The sequence below is a fragment of the Pan troglodytes genome, chromosome 11, assembly GCF_028858775.2.
Source record: "Pan troglodytes isolate AG18354 chromosome 11, NHGRI_mPanTro3-v2.0_pri, whole genome shotgun sequence".
Lineage (NCBI taxonomy): Eukaryota > Metazoa > Chordata > Mammalia > Primates > Hominidae > Pan > Pan troglodytes.
Genome location: NC_072409.2, coordinates 36854634 through 36875242, shown reverse-complemented (window position 1 = coordinate 36875242; position 20609 = coordinate 36854634). Strand labels below are relative to the sequence as shown.

The window sequence follows — 20609 nt, the reverse complement described above, 5'->3', positions numbered from 1 at the left end:
CAGTAGTTTCTACTTCCCCATTCCCTGTGGAATTTCTACCACGCCATTCCTCAATAACACTATACAGTCTTTTATATTTAGGGTAATTCATTATTTGGAGGTTTGGAGTTGTGTTGTGTTTTACAAAATCCCCTATGATATGATAGGCCTTCTAGAGTAAGGTAAGGCCTTCTAGAGCAAGTATAGGCCTTATAGAGTAAGGTCTATAAATTCATCTAACCCTGCCAGAGCGGCACTGTCTAACCTGCCACGGCAGTACTGTCTAACCGTGCCAGGGCGGCACTGTCTAACCCTTCCAGGGTGGCACTGTCGAACCCTGCCAGGGCGGCACTGTCTAACCCTTCCAGGGCGGCACTGTCTAACCCTGCCAGGGCGGCACTGTCTAACCTGCCAGAGCGGCACTGTCTAACCCTGCCAGAGAGGCACTGTCTAACCCTGCCAAGGCAGCACTGTCTAACCTGCCAAGGCAGCACTGTCTAACCCTGCCAGGGCGGCACTGTCTAACCCTGCCACTGCAGTACTATTCAACCCTGCCAGAGCAGCACTGTCTAACCTGCCAGGGCGGCACTGTCTAACCTGCCAGGGCGGCACTGTCTAACCCTGCCAGGGCGGCACTGTCTAACCTGCCAGGGTGGCACTGTCTAACCTGCCAGGGCGGCACTGTCTAACCTGCCAGAGTGGCACTGTCTAACTCTGCCAGGGCGGCACTGTCTAACCTGCCAAGGCAGCACTGTCTAACCCTGCCACTGCAGTACTGTCCAACCCTGCCAGAGCAGAACTGTCTAACCTGCCAGGGTGGCACTGTCTAACCTGCCAGAGCAGCACTGTCTAACCTTGCCAGGACGGCACTGTCTAACCTGCCAGGGCAGTACTGTCTGTTTGTTTGGTCTTTGATTCAAAAGAATTGCATTTATGGGCTTGTTTATAAATTCACTAAACATTTATTGAATTTTATTGTATTCTAGCCCTGTCCTCAGTGCTTAGGATATTGAGAGGACTAAAATTCAGTCTCTACTTCTTAACTCAGGTTATGAATCAGAATAACCTTGGGAGTTTTCTGAGCATATTCTTATTTTTGGCTTTGCCCATGGAGGTTCTTATTAAGTAGGTATGAGATAGGTCCTAGGGAAATGTCTATTTTAAAAGTTCCACAAGTGATTCTGATGGGCAATCCTAGCTTGAAAACCATGAAAACCACCATATGACCAACCTGTTCTGTATTGATACTAAGAGTAATGCCAAGAGGTGATATGAGAAAGCGTGTTTTTCTTCCTGATAACTCTCTTTGATGGGTGGTATATATCCTGAGAGTATCTGGTTTCATTTAATTACATTTGGATTTCAGCTATAGTATTTGCAACTCTAATTTTAAACATACGAACTTGGTGTAATAAGTTCTATGGATTTACCTACCTGCTTTGTAAATAGTAGTGTACATTTTGGTTTTTAAGCTTCAGAAGTGCCCCTAACAACATAGTATTTCAGAATATATGATATGAGAATATGTGATAAGAGCATATGATTCTTGCTTTGTTATTCAGGCTGGTCTTGAACTCCTGGCCTCAAGTGATCGGCCTGCCTTGGGTTCCCAAGGTGCTAGGATTACAGCGTGAGCTGCTATACCTGGCCAAGGATACACAGTTTTAAAATTTGACACTATAGGCCAGGCACGGTGGCTCACACCTGTAATCCCAGCACTTTGGGAGGCTGAGGTGGGTGGATCACCTGAGGTCAGGAGTTCGAGACCAGCCTGTCCGACATGGTGAAACCCCATCTCTACTAAAAATACAAAAATCATCCGGGTGTGGTGGCATGCGCCTGTAATCCCAGCTACTCTGGAGGCTGAGGCAGGAGAATCGGCTTGAACCCTGGAGGCAGAGGTTGCAGTGAGCCAAGATTGCGCCACTGTACTCCAGCCTGGGCGATAGAGCAAGACTCCGTCTAAAAAAAAAAAAAAAAAAAAGACACTCTAGATGCTAAATTAAAGTATAGTTCTTCTTCCCCAGATAATCTGATAGTGGAGGAAGCAGTGCAGGAGCTGAACTCTTTCCTCGCACAGGAGAATATGAGGCTACAGGAATTGACAGATCTTCTTCAGGAAAAGCATCGCACCATGTCTCAGGAGGTACTTAACCAAAAAGGAGAGATGGCTGTGTCTAGTGGGCTGTGGCAGATGTTGACTTACAATTCTGAGCACCTCAAAGATTACCTTACTCTAGAAGGCCTATCATATCATAGGGGATTTTGTAAAACACAACACCACTCCAAACCTCCAAATAATGAATTACCCTAAATATAAAAGACTGTATAGTGTTATTGAGGAATGGCATGGTAGAAATTCCACAGGGAATGGGGAAGTAGAAACTACTGTATTGATGATGTCCTAGGAATTTGAGGAATGTCAATTTTCCGTCTAAACTTGGGTGCAAGTAATGCCATGATTAAACCATGCCAAGATTTGGACATTTATTTATTTACACAAAATGATCAAGATAAAGTGATGATAGGCCTTAAAGGACTTTTCTGATACTTCTGATGATCATTTTGATTTAATTCAAAATATATTCTACTGGAATTTGCCCTACCTTAGTTTGGCCACTGAATTCTTATGCTAATTAGTAATTTAGTAGTTGCCATTTACTTAGTGCCTAGAATTTAAGCACTTTATGAATGTTATCTCTAATGGCAAAACAACTCCCATTTTATTGCCAAAGAAACAAATTCAAAGAGGTTAATGATTATTCTGAGGGCACATAGCTAGAAAGTGATTGAGCTGTGTTGTGACTGTAGGTCTGTTTGACTTCAAAGCTCTTGTTCTTCATATGCCTTTGTTTACTAAACCCCAGTGTTAAGGTCCATGCTGGCCTGGTTGCATGAATATCATCTGGGGAATTTATTAATTCATATGGATTATCCTGGACCTTCAAAGGGGTTAGAATGTAGTAGCCCTTATAAATAAACTGGAGTCTAGTAAGAAAATAGAATATTCTTATCATGTTTTAAGACATTGACTAGGTGCTACCAAGATGGAGAGGTCTTCCTTTTCTAGCCCTTTGACAAATCTCAGATAGTATTACTAACCTGGAGGGCAGTTGTTTGCTAAACTGTGATGTCCTTGTTGGCTCTCATGGCTGGCTGTTGATGCTGCCTGTCAGCTGGGTTAATTGTCTACTGGGATACCTGCAGTTTGCCTCTCCATCATGGTAGTCTCAGGATGGTTGGAATTTTTACATGTTGGCTGACTTCTTCCACTGAGCATCCCAAGATCACCAGGTAGAACCTTCATGGCCTTTCTGATATAGCCTCAAAATTGTGTAGTGCCATTTCCATTGGGTCTCTAAAGTTGACCCAGATTCAAGAGGAGGGAACAAAGATCTCACCTCTTGTTCAGAGGACTTTCAAAGGATTTTTGTGTCATGTTTTAAAGCCTAGCACAAAGGGTATATATAGATTAATGTGAACTTGTAATAGTTTAGTAGTTAAAATACTAAATAGTGTTAGCTGGTGTATAGCTCCTAAATAGAGTATCTGACTCTAGATTATAGTATAATCTATACTGTATTGTATCTGACTCTAGATTGCTCTGGGGTGAGCTTAAAAAAGAGTATGGAAGTTTTCCTTTTGTTGTGAATGGATTACCTTTTGTGGGACTGTGGAGAGAAATTTGGGGGTAAAAATGGTTGTTTTGAAAAAATATTTATCTAACAAAACAAAAGATACTATTTTTTATCTCTTAAAAATTACAAAATTTTTATGAGTTTGTGGTCTGTCCAGAGAAATGGTGCTTTTCAGAGGTAGAAAAATTATTGAATCTTAGGTGGTCTTTTCTTTGTGTGAGAGTTCTTATAGACTTTAGACTTAAAGTTTGCATGATTATAACTGACCCAGAATTGTTGGAGGAATCTGTGATTTCATTTTTGTAATCATGCATTGGGAAGAGGGTGAAGCATCTTCTATTTGCCTCTTTTCTATAATTACTCATAAGCAAGGGTTAATATTATGGAATTTGGTCTTTTTTTGCTATATGTTTCTGAATGTTTGTCTTTGGGATGTAGTTCTCCAAGTTGCAGAGTAAAGTGGAGACAGCTGAATCACGAGTGTCTGTCCTGGAGTCCATGATTGATGACCTGCAGTGGGATATTGACAAAATTCGAAAGAGGGAACAGCGACTCAACCGACACTTAGCAGAAGTCCTAGAACGGGTCGGTGCTGTTTTATGGCTTGGAGACTAGAATCATTTTAAGGAGTGTTCTCAGGAAGACTCACCTTGGGGCATGGTATTTGAGGAAAAAATCTCATCCTTTGAAGGTACATTGGTTATAGACTGAAATCTTAAGAGTCTCTCACTAAAGAATCTTTGTGTTCTCTGTAGGTGAATTCCAAAGGTTATAAGGTGTATGGAGCGGGGAGCAGTCTGTATGGCGGCACAATCACTATCAATGCTCGGAAGGTAAAATCAGTGACTCAGGACATGTTTTGGACTGTATGTCAGCTTTCATGCTTAGGTACTTAGGATTGTGTTCACAAGTGACATTGTGGGGTTTTGCTGGAATAGCCAATCAGTGAAGAAAGGAAGCTTAGAAATGATTTAAGAAGAATACTTATTTATTCTCTATTTTTCTGCTTCTCTCCAGTTTGAGGAAATGAATGCAGAGCTTGAGGAGAACAAAGAGTTGGCTCAGAACCGTCTCTGTGAGCTGGAGAAACTTCGGCAAGACTTTGAGGAGGTCACTACACAAAATGAAAAGCTGAAGGTAGGAACGCATCCCTGAAGGGCAGTAAAATCAGACGTTCTGCTGATCAACTCACGTATATACATAGTTGTGAATCTGCGTATTCATGAGGGATAAGAAAAATGTAGACAAGATCCAACATCCTTTTATGTTAAAACTCTAAACAAATTAGGTGTAAAGAAGTGTACCTCAACATAATAAAGGCCATATAAAACAAGCCCACAGCCAACATTATACTCAATGGCGAAAAGTTGAAAGCTTTTCCTTTAAGATCAGGAACAGGATAAAGATGCTCGCTGTCATTACTTTTGTCCTAGCCAGAGTAATTAGGCAAGGATAAGAAATAAAGGCCTCTTAATCAGAAAGGAAGAGGTAAAGTTGTTTCTGTTTATAAATGACATGACTTTATATATAGAAAACCTTACAGGCTCCACGAAAAAACTGTTAGAAATATAAATGAATTCAGTAAAGTTGCAGGCTACAGAATCAACATACAAAAACAATTGTGTGTCTATATACCAACAACAAACTCTATAAAAAAGAAATTAAGAAAACAATCCCATTTACAATAGCATTAAAAAATATTGTGAATAACCTTAACCAGGGAGATGAAAGAACTGTACACTGAATGGATAAAGAAATGTGGTGTGTGTTTGTATGCGAGTGTGTGTGTGTATATGTGCAACAGCATGGATATATTTAGAGGACATTATGCTAACTGAAATAAACCAAGCACGGAAAGGCAAATACTGCATGATCTCACTTGTATGTGGGATCTAAAAAAGTCAAAATCTTGGAAGCAGAGTGTAGAATGGTGGTTACCAGGGTTGGGGAAATCGGAAGATGTTGGGGAAAAGGTACAAAGTTTTAGTTATGCAGGATGAATAAGTTCTGGTGATGTGTAGCATGGTGACTATAATTAATGCTGTATTGTGTACTTGAAATATGCTAAGAGTAGATCTTAAATGTTCTTGCCACACACGAAAAGATAACTGTGAGGTGAAGGATTTGTTAATTAGGTGGATTGTGGTAATGATTTCACAGTGTATATGTATAGCAAAATGCCACATTGTATACCTTAAATATGTATAATTTTTATTTGTTGATTATACCTTAATAAAGCTGGGGGGAACAAAGAAAAAATGTTAAGTTTTGTTGATATATCTACTTCTTTACTTACATATTTACTTATTATATGTACTCTGCCTTGCCCTGAAAAGGATTTAAAGCAACATACAAAGATATGTAGACTAAATCAAGGCGCTGTAATGTAGGAGTTGTTGAGAAAAATGAGAAGTAGGGTAAACTAGGGTGAGGATCCAAAATGCATTAAAGTGGGGCTTGTATACAAGATGTTTGCAGGGGGCATATATATACTGTGGAAGGGAGGCCATTCACATGTCAGTGCTTACCGAAGTGATTCCACAGGTTTGGCTCTGCAGTTTTTTGCTACCAAAACAGAAAGAAACACGATTGGTGATCCTGTTGGTCTTCAAACCTGCCCAGAAGAATTTTCTTCTTAGGTTGTTAGTGTAGGGGCCAGCCCCACAGGGTCGGTGGGTCTCTCCCTGTGTGCGGAGACGAGAGAGTGTAGAAATAAAGACACAAGACAGAGATAAAAGAAAAGGCAGCTGGGCCTGGGGGACCACTACCACCAAGTCGCGGAGACCGGTAGTGGCCCCAAATGCCAGGCTGCACTGATATTTATTGGATACAAGACAAAGGGGCAGGATAAGGAGAGCAAGCCATCTCCAATCGTAGGTAAGGTCACGTGGGTCACATGTCCACTGGACAGGGGGCCCTTCCCTGCCTGGCAGTCGAGGCATAGAGAGAGAGGAGACAGAGAGAGAAACAGCTTATGCCATTATTTCTGATAATTAGAGACTTTTAATACTTTCACTAATTTGCTACTGCTATCTAGAAGGCAGAGTCAGGTGTACAGGATGGAACATGAAGGCGGCCTAGGAGCGTGACCACTGAACAGGTTAGGCCTCCGGATAACGGCGGACGAGCCTGACTAATGTCAGGCCCTCCACAAGAGGTGGAGGAGTAGAGTCTTCTCTAAACTCCCCCCGGGAAAGGGAGACTCCCTTTCCTGGTCTGCTAAGTAGCAGGTGTTTTCCCTTGACACTTACGCTACCGCTAGACCATGGTCCGCCTGGCAACGGGCGTCTTCCCAGACGCTGGCATTACCGCTAGACCAAGGAGCCCTCCGGTGGCCCTGTCTGGGCATAACAGAAGGCTCGCACTCTTGTCTTCTGGTCACTTCTCACTGTGTCCCCTCAGCTCCTATCTCTGTATGGCCTGGTTTTTCCTAGGTTATGATTATAGAGCGAGGATTATTATAATATTGGAATAAAGAGTAATTGCTACAAACTGATGATTAATGATATTCATATATAATCATATCTAAGATCTATATCTGGCATAACTATTCTTGTTTTATATTTTATTATACTGGAACAGCTCGTGTCCTCGGTCTCTTGCCTTGGCACCTGGGTGGCTTGCCGCCCACATCTTAGGAGAAGAAAAGAGATTCTGGAAGTCTTTCTCACTCCTCTTTCGATCATAGTCATCTCTATTTTACAAGTTGTTTGTAGGTTAAATGATATGAATAAAGATGTTTGAACTGAAAAATAAAAAACAAAAACAACCTAAGTTAAATCAGTTAAAAGTGTTTGAGTAATTAAATCAGATAGTTGCTTAGGAGAGGCATAACTATTTTTGATACCCTGTCAATTTTTTTCTCTGTCACTGTTATTAAAGAGAACAAGTTAGTGACTGGGGTCCTCAACTATGTTTTTAAAATAAGCATCCTGACAAATTTCACTCTTCTGGTGGCTCATTTGACACAGAATATAAAACACATATCAAAACAATTCTAGGAGGAAAGAATACAGTATATCCAGGTACCATCTCCTAGTTAGTCTAATTTAATTTTGGGGTAGATTTTACATAACTACAGCAATGGGTAGATAACTTAATAATCTTTATAAAATTGTCTCTCTTGTGTAGGACATCAGTGAGTTCAAAATTTTACTTCCTGTCTAGCGTCTGGGGCAATGCTAGATTCTGCTTCTGACTTTGCTTTGGGCCCTCCTAAGGTGGAATTGCGGAGTGCAGTGGAGCAAGTCGTTAAGGAAACTCCAGAATATCGCTGCATGCAGTCACAGTTCTCCGTCTTGTATAATGAGAGCCTACAGTTGAAAGCACACTTGGATGAGGCTCGGACCCTGCTTCATGGCACCAGAGGAACCCACCAGCACCAGGTTGAGCTTATTGAGGTAATAGCCTTGCCTTGTCTTTTGTGTATAAGCTTTCTTGCCTCCTAAATTTTACAATTTTACTCCCTCATGTGCAGTTAATCTCTCATTCATTCAGCTGTCATTCATAGAGTGGCAGTAGGTCTTTACTCTGGTAGGTACTGGGCATATAAAGATGAGATGACAAAATTCCTGCCCTCACAGATCTTGTAGTCTGCAGTAGTGGGAGAATAGTATCCATTAGAATGCAATGTGGTACAATGGCAGCATAGCCAAAAGATGTGATACATGAGAAAAGAGTGTCTGATTTGACTGTGGAAGTTTCCTGATTCCACTTAAAAAGTAAGGTATAAATATTAAGGATAAATTATTGGTAGTTGAAAGTAGGAGAAGAAGAATTCCCGGCATGAGAACAGCACATATAAAGGTATGAGAGAGCATGAGAAATAGTTTAATATGGCTAGAGCTTACGTGTATGTGAGAAAATAGTGGGTAGAAGCTGCAAAATTACTTACATTTCTTAAACAAAAAGCATACAATGGCACCAGTAGATGATTTTTTTAAAAGATAGAAACTTTTATTCATATGTTCATTTCTGTATCTTCCATAGTTTTTAAGGTAATGGTTATAATAGTTGGTCTTTTAATATATGCCTGACAAATGAATTGAATACTATTTTACATATGTTTATATACTGTTTTATAGTTTAGTTCTCCAACTAAATTCTAATATTCTCAGAATTGGTGGCCATTTTCTTTATTTATCAGTATCCTGTCAGTTTCCAAATTAGTCTTTTGTAGATATCTGGTTTCATTACGTATAGATTGAACTGGAAATTTTCAGAGTAATCCATTATTGATATATATTTTTCTCTTTTTAGATTCTTACAGATCAAATTTAGGAGACAGAATAATAGAATATGATGATATTTCTACATTTTAATAAGAATTTTTTTATTGGTTCCTTTATCTGTGTGTAGCGAGATGAGGTTAGTCTTCATAAGAAGCTGAGGACTGAAGTAATTCAGCTAGAAGATACATTGGCCCAGGTCCGCAAGGAGTATGAAATGCTGAGGATAGAATTTGAGCAGACCCTTGCTGCCAATGAACAAGCAGGTATAATGATTCTCACTCCATGCTGTAGTTTGCTGTAAATACCTTCCTTGAAAGATACAACACAGACCCCCGGGTTTGTTAATGCTGACTTCAACTCAGAAGTCATAAGTACCTTAAACCCTATAATTCATTTTGGTTCACAGCCTGGATGTTTGTTTTTTAACTCAAGTTGACCAGTTTTGTTTTCATCTTCTGAGAAGGAATCTTTTATTTGGTAATTCTCCCTATTTCTCAGTGCCTCCTGATGTGTTCTGTTCTTTCTCTCCTTGTGCCTTTGCCCTTACCACGGTTCCTCATAACATTGTTGTTCCTGTATTTAAGGTCCTATAAACAGGGAGATGCGCCACCTCATCAGTAGCCTCCAGAATCACAATCACCAGCTGAAAGGGGAGGTCCTGAGATATAAGCGGAAATTGAGAGAAGCCCAGTCTGACCTGAACAAGGTAACCAGAGGGAATAGAATAAATATCATTTGCTATTAATGTCGTAAAGCTGCTTTTGAATGAGGTGGGCAATGTGGTTATCATAAGAGATGTGCATCTTTCTTTTCTTTATTCTCCCAGACACGCCTGCGTAGTGGTAGTGCCCTCCTCCAGTCCCAGTCTAGTACTGAGGACCCGAAGGATGAGCCTGCGGAGCTAAAACCAGATTCTGAGGACTTATCCTCCCAGTCCTCAGCTTCAAAGGCATCTCAGGAGGATGCCAATGAAATCAAGTCTAAACGGGATGAAGAAGAACGAGAACGAGAAAGGAGGGAGAAGGAGAGGGAACGGGAAAGAGAACGGGAGAAGGAGAAGGAGAGAGAACGAGAGAAGCAGAAGCTAAAAGAGTCAGAAAAAGAGAGAGATTCTGCTAAGGATAAAGAGAAAGGCAAACATGATGATGGAAGGAAAAAGGAAGCAGAAATTATCAAACAATTGAAGATTGAACTCAAGTAAGAGTCACATTTAGAGTAACAGTTTCGACTGAAAAGCTGAGATTAAGACATCATGCATGAAATGTTTGGTTGATGGCATGGCTTGTCTGATCGTTTTAATGTTTTAGATTGTACAATTAATTTGGTTTCAAGTCGTGTTCAAGTGCACAGCCAAAATGGCTTGCATGGCTATTTAGTACTTTGGTTCAGTGATCGAGTATCGGTAAACCGATGATGGTAGCCTTATTTTTATGAATCCAAATTAAGGAAAAGGATGTCATGATTGAGGTAATACTTCTGAGAATTATTGGAAATTAACTACTGCTCTTCACTGGATTTGAGCAGATCTGGCGTTAATTGTAATTTAAATGATATTAAGTGGAGTATTTATATATCACTGTAACTTGAACAATATCTGATCTATTTGCCTGAGAGTTAACTGGTTTGTGAATATGCCATATCTTTCTTAGGAGATTTACTCCTATAGACATTGACACACTAAGATAGACCTTTAACTTGTTGAATTTTTCTGTGTCATAACCTTATGCATTGGCCCTTCTCCTGTATAACCAATAACTTCTCTGGCAGAACGGCTTACTTCTTGCTCCTTATTTGCTATGGTTGATCCTTTGTTGATGTTTGGACTTGAGAGACCACTGTGCTCAAAATGCTTGAACTCTTTTCGTATATAAAAGTATAGTTAAGAGGTTTAGTAATTTAATAAGAGGTGAAGTTTTAGTCTTTGGCTGATGGTTAATCACTCAGCTGTCAAATCTAGGATTAACAGTATATCTCAGACTTTCAAATTTTTCCCTTTTATTTCTCCCTCTTGAACTCTTTAAGGCAATTTTTTTTTTTTTTCTGGTGTGGTATCAGAATCATCTGAGTGACTTGTTTAAATCACTTGTTTAAATTTTTGGACTCCATCCCCAGACCTACTGAATCTCAGTTACCCAGGGTTGGGGGCCACAGAAATTTGCCTATATAACAAGTACACAAATGTCTGTTTTATAACTTTGTTAGAGGACTTTGAAGGGAGAAATGATTCATTTTTATACAGCTTACTTTTCTGTACTTTCTAAGCATATCCAAAAGTCTTTTGATAGTCTGTGCAAAATTTTATCTTTTAGGTGTGATATGAAATGTAAAATGAAACTGTTTTAAAATATTCTGCTCAATCAAAATTCCCTTGCTCTGATGACCTTTATTTTCTTATTACATCGTTCCCCTCCCTCTACTACGCCTGTCATAGGAAGGCACAGGAGAGCCAAAAGGAGATGAAACTATTGCTGGATATGTACCGTTCTGCCCCAAAGGAACAGAGAGACAAAGTTCAGCTGATGGCAGCTGAGAAGAAGTCTAAGGCAGAGGTATTCTAGTCTGCTATTACCTGTCCTTCTGGTTAAAATCTTCATTTGTGGGATTTTCCTTTATACTTGCCAACGATATAATTTCTTTCTTTATCTTTAAAATAAGTGTTTAAGTGCAACATTTTCTGCCTTTTCAAAGACCATCTGAAGTAGAGATTTTAAAACTCTCCATAGGATGGTAAAATATATCTGAATTACTGGGGTTATGAGTAGGCTTTCCAAAGTATGTATTCCTTGTTTTTCCTATGTAATTCATTGCTACAGGGATAATCTTTTTCATTACTTTTGGGAGGAATGTCTTATGCTCTTAAAATTTTGAGGCCTAAAAAAAAGGATGAGAACCACTATTCTAAAGAAAGTTACCTGTGCACTTCTCAAAAGTGTTGCTTATAGAAGCATGTCATAGTAGAATGGAGTGATGTTAAAACAGATGGTGTTATGTAATGTTTTAGTATATTATGTATCTTGTTCTATAATTCTGTAAAGACTCTTTTGGTATTATGGACCTTCTATCTTTGCACAGTATTAATTGATTTTTGAAAATGTGTTATAACTTTTTATTTTTGTGCAATTCCTTTCCTCTTATAGTTGGAAGATCTAAGGCAAAGACTCAAGGATCTGGAAGATAAAGAGAAGAAAGAGAACAAGAAAATGGCTGATGAGGATGCCTTGAGGAAGATCCGGGCAGTGGAGGAGCAGATAGAATACCTACAGAAGAAGCTAGCCATGGCCAAGCAGGTGGACTCACTTTCTTTATTTAATTGACTTTTTGAGTAAATGTTACTTGACAATAAGTTATTGCCAGTGAAATTTGCTTTTTTATTTTGGTCTTTTTTTGATTATTAATATGTATTTTTCCTTTTTGTGTGTGTGTTTTAATTCTTACCTTCAAGTCTTTTATCTCTCTGTTATTTTGTTTTGTGTATTTGTGAGGCAAGAAATTTACTTTTATTTAAATTGACATTTATTGAAGATCTAGTCTTTCTCTGCTGTTGTTCAGACATTTATTGAAGATCTAGTCTTTCTTTGCTGACCTGGAATTAAGGGTTATAGTGAATATAAAATGAAAAATAAGACATAAGATTTTATATACATTATGATTACAAATATATGAAACTAAGAAAACTATGCTTATAAATATATATCATTATATATTTCTATGTAGTACATATACTACATAGAAAAACTATGCTTATAAATATGTGATTTATATATAATAAGGATATAATCTATTAACCAATATAATAACATTGATTAAGCAGTATGTTAACTATGGCTATTTTGGGGTCATAGAACTGTAGAGATTGTTCTCCTCCTTATAATGAATATGTATGTATTTTTAAATGCCAGGGAATTTTTATTAAAATTCAATAATAAAGATACTGAAAATGCTTGAAAAAACCATATATGTATTCTCTGTTAGTACACCTTCATTGTTTCTAAGAAATAGCAAAATAACAGTGAGATGGAGTAGGTTTAATGGTAAGTTGATCATGAAGTGCCTTGAAAAGAAGAACTTCATTAGATCCTATACACATTCCTTTTGTTAACAAGTGTAATTTTGGGCTGGGCGCGGTGGCTCATGCCTGTAATCCCAGCACTTTGGGAGGCCAAGGTGGATGGATCACCTGAAGTCGGGAGTTCAAGACCAGCCTGACCAACATGGAGAAACCCCATCACTATTAAAAAAAAAAAAAAACAAAATTAGCTGGGCTTGGTGGCGCATGCCTGTAATCCCAGCTACTTGGGAGGCTGAGGCAGGAGAATTGCTGGAACCCAGGAGTGGAGGTTGCAGTGAGCCGAGATGGCGCCATTGCACTCCAGCCTGGGCAACAAGAGCAAAACTCCATCTCAAAAAAAAAAAAAGTGTAATTTTGACTTTTCTTAAATCTGGTAAATGCCACTTTTTTTTTTCTTCCCTCTCTCTTAAGGTAATTATCAGGAAATTATACTATTATAGGTTCTAGAACAAGTAAAAAGAAAGACACTATGTTCTTGTATAGGATGACTATCTTAAAAATGTTCAGTCTTTCTAAGTTTATGTATTAATATAATGTGATCTCATAAAAGTGCTTTTTTTAAGTTTTGCTTTTGTTTATTTTGGTACTAGAAGAACTGGTTTTAAAGTACATGTGGAGAAGTAAACAAGAGTAACAAGAGAAATTGAAAAAGAACAGCACTGGGGTCTCTTCCATATATTAAAACATAAAGTTTCTGTAGATGAAATAGCTTGGGACTACTAGACAGGCTATTAGAACTGAATAGAAACTTGAGAAATAGTTGAAAGTACACATGATACTTATTATATGCTAAATACATAGTTTTAAATCAGTGGGGAAAAGAAAAACTGTGACATGTGATGGGACAAAATTTAAAAAAATAATATTAGAGAAAAGTTAGATACATACTTGAATACACTAGGATGATTTCCAAATGGATCATAGATATGATATTTTAAAAAATGCATCCATCAAAAAGCTAGAAGAAAACCATTAAATTCCTTTATAATTTGGAGTGGAGACCTTTCTATGAATAAAAGACTAGAAAACATGAACAAAAAATTGATAATTTTGAGTTATTTTTTAAAATGATGCAAAACTTCTACATTGCAAAAAACACTGTTAGCAAAGCCAAAAGATTAAATGACAAAAAGTAAAAAATATTTTTAACTCTTATTACAAAGAAGGCTTATCTGATACAAAAAAACCTCTCCAAAATAGGGAAAAAAACTCAAGAATCCAGTGGAAGAACAGGCAAAAGAAATGAGTTGGTTATAGAAAGAATACAAGTGGTCTTAACCATATGAAAAGATGCTCAGTCTCACTTAAAATGAGATAGATATAAAGTAAAGCTATTATTAGATACCAGTCTTCACCTATCAGATTGTTACAAGGCTTTAGATGTTTGCAACTGCTGGAAATCCTGTAGATCCAGTATTTTAATTGTGGAAAAGCATGAGAAAATGTGAGAGGTTATGATGGAAGTACTCTTAACCAATTGCTGCTTGATCCGTTTGTCTAGATTAAGGTAAATACAATTATTGTCTAATTTAACTGACGTTGAGTACAGATCAACTAATAAGTATCAGACCAACAATTGGTGCCAGTGACTTCAGATAATAGAGCTTCTGTATGCCTAGTGACAAAACACAACTTCATAAAACTCTGTCACTAAATTAATTTATATCTAAATGAACAGTGGGAAAATTTAGTTTCCTGTGCTCTTCCATTGAAGTTGGAAGATTCTTCTAAAATCAAATCTCTTCCTTCATCCTTTAGGAAGAAGAAGCACTCCTCTCTGAGATGGATGTCACAGGCCAGGCCTTTGAAGACATGCAGGAGCAAAATATCCGTTTGATGCAGCAATTGCGGGAGAAGGATGATGCAAATTTCAAGCTCATGTCAGAGCGTATCAAGTCCAATCAGATCCATAAGTTGCTTAAAGAAGAGAAGGAGGAGCTGGCAGACCAGGTGTTGACTCTGAAGACTCAGGTAATTAGGATGAATAGAGCTTTCTATTCTGTTGAAATAGGGTGCTTTCTACATGATGATATAAGTAAAAGAATGATTATTGTGGCACATTTTTGTGATTGGAAAAAAATTTGAAAACTAAATGTTCATCATTAGGGTATTGGTAAATAAATTATACATCTCTACTGTTATTCCTACAAAACAGTACAGTGTACTTGTCAAATATGGATCTGCTAATATGGAAACATGTCTGAAATAAAATCAAGTGATGTGTTTTGTTATCCTTTTTGCGTTAAAGTATATGTTTACTTGTGTTCCTGTGCTGTATATTTTAAAAATTTCTGGAAGGCTGCATGAGAAACTGTTAGAATTGTTACTTCTGGATATTGGGATGAGTTGTGGGTGAGGTTAGGAGGTATGTGTGATTTTACTTTTTTTTTTTTTTTTAAATTTCCATAGGTTTTGGGGAACATGTGGTGTTTGGTTACATGAATAAGTTCTTTAGTGGTGATACCAAGATTTTGGTGCACCCATAACCCAAGCAGTGTACATTGTACCCAGTGTGTAGTCTGTTGTCCCTTGCCTCCCTCCGCCAAGTCACCAAAGTATTGTATCATTCTTATGCCTTTGCGTCCTCACAGCTTAGCTTCTACTTATGAGTGAGGACATACAATGTTTGGTTTTCCATTCCTGAGTTACTTCACTTAGAATATTGGTCTCCAATTCCACTTCCATCCGGATTGCTGCGAATGCCATTATTTTGTTCCTTTTTATGGCTGAGTAGTATTCCATGGAGTGACTTTTCCTCTGGGTAGATACCCGGAAGTGGGATTGTGGAATCAAGTGGTAGGTCTACTTTTAGTTCATTAAGGACTCTCCATACTGTTTTCCATAGTGATTGTACTAGTTTACATTCCCACCAACAGTGTAAAAGTGTTCCCTTTTCATCACATCCATGCCAACACCTATTATTTTTTGATTTTTTGATTATGGCCATTCCTGCAAAGTGAGGTGGTGTTGCATTGAGGTTTTGATTTACAATTCCCTGATAATTAATGATGTTGAACATTTTTCTTATGTTTGTTGGCCATTTGTATATATTCTTTTGAGAATTGTATATTCATGTCCTTAGCCCACTTTTTGGTGGGATTGTTTGTTTTGTTCTTGCTGATTTGTTTGAGTTCCTTGTAGATTCTGGATATTAGTCCTTTGTTGGATGTATAGATTTTTTTCTCCCACTCTATGGGTTGTCTCTTTACTCTGATGATTATTTCTTTTGCTGTGCAGAAGCTTTTTCGTTTAATTAAGTTTCATCTATTTATCATTTCTTTTGTTGCATTTACTTTGGGTTCTTGGTCATGAAGTCTTTGCCTAAGCCATTGTCTAGAAGGATTTTTCCAATGTTGCCTTCTAGAATTTTTATGGTTTCAGGTCTTAGATTTAAGTCTTTGATCCATCTTGAGTTGATTTTTGTATAGGGTGAGAGATGAGGATCTAGTTCCATTTTTCTACATGTGGCTTGCCAATTATCCTACCACCATTTGTTGAATAGGGTGTCCCTTCCCACTTCATGTTTTTGTTTGGTTTGTCAAAGATCAGTTCACTACGTATTTGGCTTTATTTCTGGGTTCTCTATTCTGTTTCATTGGTTTACATGCCTATTTTTATACCAGTACCATGCTGTTTTTGTGACTATGGCTTTATAGTATAGGTTGAAGTCAGGTAATGTGATGCCTCCAGATTTGTTCATTTTGCTTAGTCTTGCTTTGGCTATGTATGCTCTTTTTTGGTTCCATATGCATTTTAGGATTGTTTTTTCTAGTTCCGTGAAGAATGATGTTGGTATTTTGATGGGAATTGCATTTAATTTGTAGATTGCTTTTGGCAGTATGGTCATTTTCACAATATTGATTCTACCCATCCACGAGCATGGGATGTGTTTCCATTTGTTTGTGTCATCTGTGATTTCTTTCAGCAGTGTTTTGTAATTTTTCTTGTCGAGGTCTTTCACGTTCTTGGTTAAGTATATTCCTAAGTATTTTATTTTATTTTTTTGCAGCTATTGTCAAAGGGTTTGAGTTCTTGATATGATTCTCAGTTTGGTTGCTGTTGGTGTATAGCAGAGCTCTGATTTGTGTACATTAATTTTGTATAGTGAAGCTTTGCTGAATTCATTTACCAGTTCTAGCACCTTTCTGGATGAGTCTTTAGGGTTTTCTAGGTATATGATAATGTGATCAGCAAACAGTGACAGTTTGACTTCCTCATTACCAATTTGGATGCCTTTTATTTCTTTCTCTTGTCTGATTGCTCTGGCTAGGACTTCCAGTACCATGTTGAATGGAAGTGGTGAGAGTGGCATCTGTGTCTTGTTCCAGTTCTCAGGGGGAATGCTTTCAACTTTTCCTTGTTCAGTATAATGTTGGCTGTGGGATTGTCATAGATGGCTTTTATTACCTTAAGGTATGTCCCTTCTATGCTGATTTTGCTAGAGTTTTAATCATAAAAGGATGCTGGATTTTGTCAAATGCTTTTTCTGCATCTATTGAGATGATCATGTGATTTTTTAAAAATTCTGTTTATATGGTTTATCAGATTTATTGACTTGCGGATGTCAAACCATCCCTGTATCCCTGGTGTGAGACCCACTTGATCATGGTGGACTATCTTTTTGATATGCTTTTTGAAGGCAGTGTGAGAAACTGTTAGAATGGTTACCTCCACATATTGGGATGAGTTGTGGGTGAGGTTAGGAGGTGGGTGTTTGTGATTTTACTTTTTACACTTTAATATTGTTTGATTCTACTTTGTGCATTAATTTCAAAAAAGACTCTTTTAGAATGTCTAGCCATTCTGAAGGAAATACTCTTGGACTTTTGTTTGAGTTCTAATTTATATGTTATAGTATGAATTGCCAGGTTTTAAGCATTAGCATGCATTCTCTATTTTTGGCAATTTGGAAAAGAATCTTTTCAGTCATTTTTCAGACTCTTATTGAATCTTCCACAATATTTTATATTAAAAGTAAAGCTTTCAGTTATCATAGTCTTGATGTATTTTGAAGGGTTCATGGGCAAAATCAGTAATAGTTTGAGATTTCTAACATATTGTATTTTGTGGGCTTATAGATTAATAGAATAGTTTTTTTTCTTTTTTTAATCTTTTCATTTGTGTTAAAATCTGATTTTCTGTTGAAAGGTTGATGCCCAGCTACAGGTAGTAAGGAAACTGGAAGAGAAGGAGCATCTGTTACAGAGCAACATTGGCACAGGGGAGAAAGAGCTGGGTCTTAGGACCCAAGCCTTAGAGATGAATAAACGCAAGGTATGATTGATTAATCTAATGATGGTTAGTCTCAGTGGAACAAATAAGTATAACACTGTTGAGATTATAAGTTCGCTTTATTCCTTCAACTTGGGCTAACATTTTGCCTCACTGGGAATAATAGGTGATACAATGGTGTTACTTATTTGTACATCCTACATAGGCAATGGAGGCAGCCCAGCTTGCAGATGACCTCAAAGCACAACTGGAGTTGGCTCAGAAGAAGCTACATGATTTTCAGGATGAGATCGTGGAGAACAGTGTTACTAAAGAAAAGGACATGTTCAATTTCAAACGAGCCCAGGTAAAAGCAGTTGTCTTTTCTTGTCACCTTTTAGGTGTTTTCTGAGGTCGGAAGTGACCCATATCATGAAAGAATCATTAGTCCAATGTATGTCATTTCCTACTAGACTTGAGGAAGTTTGTTGAGGGAAGAGAGTAAGTCTGTTTTCTTCACTGCCATATCCTCAGACTCTTTTATGGTGCCTCGCACCTAGTAGGCACAAAATAAATATTTGTTAAATTAATGAATTAGTAAATTGTTAAAGAAGTAACAGCATAGCAGCAGTAGAGGATTTTCAAGTTCTTGTATAATGTCTCTATTTTTGTCATGCTAGCTGTTTCTTATGATGTCTTTCTGTCTTTATCCGTAAGTCTCTGAATTATTTTAAACCGTTCTACCTTCAGCTTAAAACTAATTACTATAAAACAAAATAGACTGTCCTCTAAACTCTTAGATGTGTTTTCACAGGACTGAATTGGTAATAGATGCAGTTCTAATTTGGGGATATAATTATGGTTGCCTCTTCTGAAACAAAAGAAAATATCCTGCCATTTGCAGTTCTCTACATTTCTACAAGATAATTGACCATAAAAGGATAGAAAGTCCTCTCTTTTCACAACAGAAAACTCAAGTCTATTATTTTTCTCAAAAATGGTAGATTTGGGTAAGTGTGTCTAATGGGTATGCTATCCTGCCACAGGAGGACATCTCTAGACTTCGCAGGAAGCTGGAGACCACAAAGAAACCAGACAATGTACCCAAGTGTGATGAGATTCTGATGGAAGAGATTAAGGATTACAAGGTTAGAAAAAATGCCTCAGTGATTTGTTTTTTGTCAAAGCTTTAAGTGGCCTAATAGACTGGGAGAATAATTTGCATGATAGTAACCAGAGAATGGTTTATTTTGGAGGTTGGGGGGAAATGATGCTCTTTTTTTAGTGCCTTGTGGGTTTTCTTCTTGGTTGTGTAGTATATGAGAGCCATTTGGATCATAAACTTTCATGGTTGTTCAAACTCTGACATCTTTTCTTTTTAGGCACGCTTGACCTGTCCGTGCTGTAACATGCGTAAAAAGGATGCTGTTCTTACTAAGTGTTTTCACGTCTTCTGCTTTGAGTGTGTGAAGACACGCTATGACACCCGCCAGCGCAAATGTCCCAAGTGTAATGCTGCTTTTGGTGCCAATGATTTTCATCGCATCTACATTGGTTGATCTAAGTCAAGAGAAGAAGAGGAGCTGGCTAGTCAGGAACTTATTCATTAACCACCAAACCTCTACCTCTTCTCTCCTTGACTGTCACCTGTAGGACAGTTTATCAGTCAGCTACCTTTCCTCCAGACTTTACTTCCAGGCTCTCCTCTTCAATAGCTGGATGACTTTAGCAGAAAGGACTGGTAAATACAAGCCTTGGGTTTCAGAATGAATTAGAAACAAATAACTCTTACTGTCTTCCCTCCCAGCTTTGTTTATTTTGTGCTTTTAGACTTTTCAGTGTTTTCTTTTTCCAGCCCACTGTATAAACTTGGATTGTCCATTCCTCCTGAAGAAATCAAGTTGGTATTTTTGATGTGGAAAAGGGAACAAAAGTGGAAACATGGCTACTTTTGGGGAGTGATATTTTAAGAAATAAGTTGTCTATGGGCACAAAGTTTTCTTCATTTGTGTAGCAAACTTCTTGTGAATGTGGATTACAAAATGGTATAATTGTGCTACTCTCCCCTGGGTGGTTTGCAGCCCTAATGAAATTATGTCTAGGATGATTCAGTCTATTTCCCATTTACTAGCAGAGTAACTTGTTAAGATCAGCTGGCTTTCTTGTTAAAGTTATTTAAGTTTTGAATGCTCTACTACTTCAAGTCTTTAAATTTCTTGAGACTAGAATAATTTTAAATAATATGACCCTTTGTCTTCTAATGAAATAAAGATTGAAGAGGTTGAGTCAGGACTAAGCTGGTGAAGAAATCTTGTGGGTATTCTGGAAATTTGATACGGAGAGAACTTGGTGAGCTATGAATTACTCTCAGTCTCCTTTTTACAGGGTTGTTGTGATCCCTCTTTTCCAGAAAATTCTGTGGAATGTTTCTGTAGGACTTTGTTCTCCACAAGCTTGAATTAAAGCAGGATTCAGTTTGCA

General features: G+C 37.8%; 1 protein-coding gene across 6 annotated transcripts in view; it reads left to right on the top strand.

Moving 5' to 3' along the window:
* Positions 1-20609, top strand: part of RNF20 (ring finger protein 20) — a 30009-nt gene extending 9400 nt beyond the window's left edge. For 3 of the 6 annotated variants that reach the window (XM_016961351.4, XM_016961352.2, XM_054658356.1), the window contains 15 exons: positions 2007-2125; positions 4056-4202; positions 4373-4450; positions 4635-4754; positions 7838-8017; positions 8976-9111; positions 9433-9554; positions 9675-10045; positions 11280-11397; positions 11986-12135; positions 14676-14888; positions 18066-18191; positions 18355-18495; positions 19175-19276; positions 19511-20609. In XM_016961351.4, the coding sequence (XP_016816840.1) occupies positions 2007-2125; positions 4056-4202; positions 4373-4450; positions 4635-4754; positions 7838-8017; positions 8976-9111; positions 9433-9554; positions 9675-10045; positions 11280-11397; positions 11986-12135; positions 14676-14888; positions 18066-18191; positions 18355-18495; positions 19175-19276; positions 19511-19687 (2300 nt within the window). In that variant the 3' untranslated portion in view covers positions 19688-20609. The remainder of the gene's footprint in view (positions 1-2006; positions 2126-4055; positions 4203-4372; positions 4451-4634; positions 4755-7837; positions 8018-8975; positions 9112-9432; positions 9555-9674; positions 10046-11279; positions 11398-11985; positions 12136-14675; positions 14889-18065; positions 18192-18354; positions 18496-19174; positions 19277-19510) is intronic. The other 3 variants (XM_054658357.2, XM_054658359.2, XM_054658360.1) reach the window with 1 other exon arrangement.